The sequence below is a fragment of the Lotus japonicus genome, chromosome 3 (assembly GCF_012489685.1).
Source record: "Lotus japonicus ecotype B-129 chromosome 3, LjGifu_v1.2".
Classification (NCBI taxonomy): Eukaryota; Viridiplantae; Streptophyta; class Magnoliopsida; order Fabales; family Fabaceae; genus Lotus; species Lotus japonicus.
In genome coordinates, this window is record NC_080043.1 from 78,383,550 (window position 1) to 78,388,932 (window position 5,383).

The 5,383-nt window shown below is 37.9% G+C and overlaps 1 protein-coding gene across 1 annotated transcript; it reads right to left on the reverse strand.

Annotated features, from left to right (window-relative positions):
* Positions 1-317: 317 nt before the first annotated feature.
* LOC130742711 (cation/H(+) antiporter 14-like) lies at positions 318-3,395 on the reverse strand. The gene is made up of 3 exons (XM_057594811.1): positions 3,094-3,395; positions 1,809-2,804; positions 318-1,430 (listed from the first exon to the last, which is right to left on the reverse strand). Exons 1-3 carry the CDS (start codon positions 3,337-3,339, stop codon positions 318-320), a joined length of 2,355 nt encoding a protein of 784 aa, XP_057450794.1. The 5' UTR covers positions 3,340-3,395.
* Positions 3,396-5,383: the final 1,988 nt, after the last annotated feature.

The window sequence follows — 5,383 nt, forward strand, 5'->3', positions numbered from 1 at the left end:
TTTTTTTTTCTGATTATTTAATTGAGTTGGAATTCAAAATAATTTTTAATTATTTTTTTAATTAAAAAATAATAATAAAAACCACGTGGAATTGATGACTGGGATAAAATTGAGAGCTGGCACATTTTGGCCTTAATTGAATTAACAAAAAAAATTAGGGACCAAATTTGATGCAAAAATTTTCTAGGTCCTGGATTTAATTCCCTTTACAATTACAGGGGTCTTCTGATGTATTAAGCCATAAAAAGGAGACGTTTTGTTTATATATATATATATATATATATATATATATATATATATATTGAGATTCACCTTATTCATCGAGCATCTAAGTTAAAGGGTTGTTGTTGCACCACCAAAACTGAAAATGTAAAATCTGATGCTAGGAGGTTCCCAATAGGCCCAAGCTCAGGGAGTTCACACCATTCTGTCAAGCCTAATGTACTTCTTGAGTCTGCTATATGGTGTCTACCCACTATGACCAAATTAAAATGGCCTTCCATTGTTTGGATAACATGTGTTGTTCCTATCCCATCTTCCACAATCTCCTCCTTAAAGTTTACCTTCCCTTTAAGGTTAGGATTATACTTTATATGCTCCATCACGTCAATATAAGGATTTTTCATATTCCTTTGTATGTGATGCATATTAACCCTTACCCAAAACACTGTAAGTCTAATATTTGGATGTTGAGCCATTTTAAAACTAAAGGCCAATGCATCTTGGTCGTCAGCACCACCAAAGAAGATCATGGCAATTTCACATAATGAATTCTCATAAATAACTAACGGTTTGCCGCTCATCTGGCTTCTATCAATTAAGACTCCGACTGAGCAAGGAGATTTACTCAGAACTTTCTGGTTTAGTGTCCTAATTGAAGGATTAGAAACCTCAACATTTCCATTGATGGACCATTGCTTATGAAATGGCATAATCACAACGTGACAGTTTGTGTTCATCACAAAGTAGCATATATCATCGTGCATGCTAGCAAATGGTGCAATAGTTGTGAAGCACTCCAACGAGACACTTCCTTTGTTCTGTTGTTGAAATTGATCAAAAACGTTGTTTATCTGTTGATAGGATGAATCTCCATTCGGATATGACTTCTCAGTGTTCTCATTTTTTGTAAGGATGGGGGCTGCTCTGCCTGAGAGTTCCATGAGATGTATAACAAAGACTGAAAATGGTGTAGCCTTTGAAGGGTTAGAGACTTGAAGTAGATTGACCAATGGATGTACATTTTCTTCATTGTGAACACAAACAAGTACTTTAAATTCAAGGTCCTGCTGGGAGTCCTTGATTGATTTTCTGATGTTGTTTTTGTACTTCTTTGAAGGATCATATATGTAATAAATAACTAAAGTTGCAAACCCAGTTACACCCACCATGGTATATATCACAAGGGTGAAAGATAGTACCCCAATATCCTGCGAGTACGCATTAGAAAGATGCAAATTAGCACAACAAGTATATACAATGACATGTATAGTTAGAAAATAACCCAAGACACGAAAATTCTTAAATGACTTGTTCAATTCAAAAACTTCTTGAATCACTAAATTTGGATTATAAGCAAAAGTGTACATGTATAGTCATACTATATTAAACGTGCGTATATAACATTTATGTAAAATATTTTTCCCTCTGGTAACCGAAATGTGAGGAGAGGATTTAAATTGAGGTTTGAAATATTGTGGGTAAATTGCATAGTTAGGACCATTAGTTTTTATACATGTCCATGATTTTTAAATATTGGTCGTAACTTTTGACAAGCATAATTGAATAGTGAAAACCTTAAAATATACCTTATTATCAAATAATAAGGTGTAGAGTGCGAGATCTATAAGGCCTTTGCAACACATGATTAGAGACAACGTAATAGAATCCCATAATTCAATTTCAAAGTAAAGTGAGGGTAAAATTGTGCCTGCAAACTTTCCTATTTGCCCTGCAAGTAAAACAACCACTATGCATGCAGCCTGTGATGATAATGGGGGAACAATTGTCCTCATCCCGCTTATAGTACAGTAAGCTGGAACGATCAAAGTAGAACCAATGGTATCAATCCTTTCTACAAGAATAGAACCTAAAGGGGGACCATCCGGTAAGATTAATCCAAACCAAAAGGCAACAATGAAAGAAGGTTGCCCAACGCTTTGTGCAGAGAATCCAATAAATAAAAGTATAAACATGATTGACAAGAAATGACCTTCTGTCATAGGCTTTCCTCGTGGATTGCGGTTGGAGATCCATATAACTAGTGGCCTTAGCAGGAAGAATAAACTTGTGAAATAACAAACTGTCACAACCATTGCCACAATAGGTATAAATGATGTTTGGTTGAAGTTTTTAATACTATTGGCTACAGAAAAAAATAAAATCCACGAGCTCGCATCACTAACCATGGAAGCAGATAAAGCCATTCGTCCAATCTCTGAATTGAGAATGTTTATCTCATTGAGGAGGCTACTTATAGCAGAAAATGCAGTTAAAGCATCAAGAATTATCAAACGTATAACACCAGTCACTTCAGACTTGAGATATGAGCCTCTTTGAACAATACTTAAAACTACAATTCCCGACAATATAGAAGATATGTGGCCTACTAAACCTATTATTGTTGTTTTCTTTTCAAACTTAAATAAATGTTTGGGATTAATCTGCACCCCTATCTTGAAGAAGTAAATTATCATGCCAAATTCTGCAAATGTTGAAAGCGTCAATTTGCTTGCTGCTGGAAACAATAACTCATAACTTGAATGGTATCGACCAAGAAATAAGGGACCCAACATGATACCAGCCTGATAAGAGCCAAAAATAAAAACAAAAGGTAATATATCATCAGATGAATTTCTTCCAATATGAGTCTATAACTTTAAATCAAAGCATAAATATCCCTGAATCTTAGGTTGAAATGAATGTTATCATAACTTTAACACTTTTGCTTTCTCTAAATAGTATAAAACAAAACAAGAATAACAAAAAAAAGGTTGATCTTGTTTCCATTTTGCTTCTAACTACTACTTGATTATCACAACTTAATTCGCACAAACAGAATGTGTTAAATATGATGAAAAAAAAGAAACCTACCACAACATGTGAAATGAATTGTGTTTGATGACAAGATTTCAACAAGAGTTGGATCATTCTACCAACAATGAATATAAGAATAATCTCTATTATTAACATGGATGTGTCATGATGGAGGGGATTATCCCCACGAAATATGCCCTTGGACGCGTGTTTCTCAATGTATCGACATACTAGTCGATCATCCCCGATTTTTCCATAGGAACTTAACTCATCTAACCTTTTATATTCTATTTCATCAGCCATTTCAGAAGACTTAATGAAACTTAACTCTCCAAACGGGTAAAGGAAAATATGGCCGATAAAGGATAGGAACAATGCAAATATACTTCAAAGAATGTGTGTGTGGGGGAGAGATGATGGAAATAGAGAGTTTAGGAAATGGATGGACAAGCAAATTAGAAGTTTAGTGGTTGAAAAGATAATGTATCTTATTATTATCCCGTGAAATTGGTTAGGAAAAAATAGTAACATCAAGCAAAATTTAACTTCTGAATCGATTCTTGGTATCTCATTTGTTATGGTTGCAATTTCTTTAGCACTATTTTCACATCTTATTTAACATCCTCATTTTGAATTGTGTTTGAAATGCTAGTTGTAGGGTCGTCAAAATTACCTACACACACGAATTCCTGCGGATAAAATTCGTTATGGGTAAATTTGTAAAACCCCGATTTCGGTGGCGTCACTTTAGTAACCGAAAATCAAATAAAGCGGAAAACGTGAATATTTTTTTTTTGTTTTCTTTTCAAATAGAAGACCTGTCAAAATAAAGACTCAACCCAACAGCGATAAACATAACTAATGTACAATATATATACAGCCCCCGCTGTAAGTAGCAAGCCACATCGTGAGTAACCTCCAGTGACGGGAAAAGTAACAGAAAGTATCTGAAAGTAGTGCCTGCTGGCAAATACATACAAACCAAAGTAGAAGTCAAGTTTTCAAAATACGATACTCCATACGAAAGTAAGTCAGCCCAAAGCGGCCTAAACAAGACCACCTAGTCCTACCAACTCTTTGTGATCCCCATAGAGAAAACCACACAAAAAGCTAAAGGTCGGGGACCTACCCTGCCCCAAAATGAGAACATGACGATCAAAGCTATGACACTACTCTTACTCTAACCTCCCCAGAGAAGCATGTCTCAACACTCCTCATCCAAAGCGCTGGCATAGTCGTCATCTGAATCAGAATCCAGAACGATCAGCTCCATGTCCACGTCGATGATATCCCTCTCTACCGACCAAGTCTCAATCCTAGAGACACCCGTCTCCGCATCCACCACACAGACGAACACGTCTTCCTCCATCACGTGCACCAAGGGCACAACGCGATATCCACGGGAGGAAGCCGAAGTCCTATAGCGAAGGGTGGCAGCATTGACAAGCTCCTCCACCGACACAGCAGGTCTGGAACTCGGTCCGGTGTCAGCACGTTCAGTAACGGTAGGAGAGCTCGATCCAGAAGAAGCTCCTCCAACATACTCCCCCTCTGAGGGGTCCTCGTCGTCAGACGACGGCGGTGGTGGCACTCCTGCACCACGTCCACAATGCACGCCAGACGGTAGGTTAAAGCTAACAGAATATCGTCTCAAGACTCCCTTCGTCAGGTGCCCAAACTCACTAACCTTGTCCTACATTATTCTCCCTGAATATATAGCTCGGTTACTGGCGGGGTCAATCAGCCACGAGTCGGGGATGTCCTAGTCGATCATCTCATACCGGGTCCCCCCCCCCGAGGGGTGAACCATCATGAACCAGTCTGCCATCGACATCTGGCAGCAGGCGTACAGTCGCCTAAACACAAACAGCAGGCGCAAGGGTCAACTCAAAAAAATACATATATAATACACATAACAGATAGAGTGTACGGGGATAACTCCTAGGGTTCGGTCAGCTTATTATAGCATGTAAGTAGCATATCCTCCAAATGAATCATGAATGACAATTACTGACAATTTAACAATTATCTAGTAAGATAACAATTATCGATCACATCCAATAATTAGGTCAGCATGTATAATGAAATGCAATGACATGCTTCAAAAGAATGCTCCGGAATAGCTGGGCACCAACGAGTCAGTCACCACTGACCTAGTGTGTAACCTTTTCCGCTCGGGCGTCTCTTACACCAAACAAATGTAGTCAGATCAGTTGTAAACCATAGGCCTTCCATTTCTGTCTGCTACTAAGAAACACTCTTGGTGTTCTTATGTGAAAATCCGGGTCATATGACCATTTTGGCATCCACCGAGGTCCGACATCCCACCGTGTATAAACTTCAAAAT

Excerpts from the sequence above, each read along its gene's own strand:
- LOC130742711 (XM_057594811.1), bottom strand. The coding sequence starts at position 3,339 with ATGGCTGATGAAATAGAATATAAAAGGTTAGATGAGTTAAGTTCCTAT. Across the intron at positions 2,805-3,093 it reads AATTCATTTCACATGTTGTG|GCTGGTATCATGTTGGGTCC; the intron begins GTAGGTTTCTTT and ends GGCTCTTATCAG. Across the intron at positions 1,431-1,808 it reads CCTTATTATTTGATAATAAG|GATATTGGGGTACTATCTTT; the intron begins GTATATTTTAAG and ends GCGTACTCGCAG.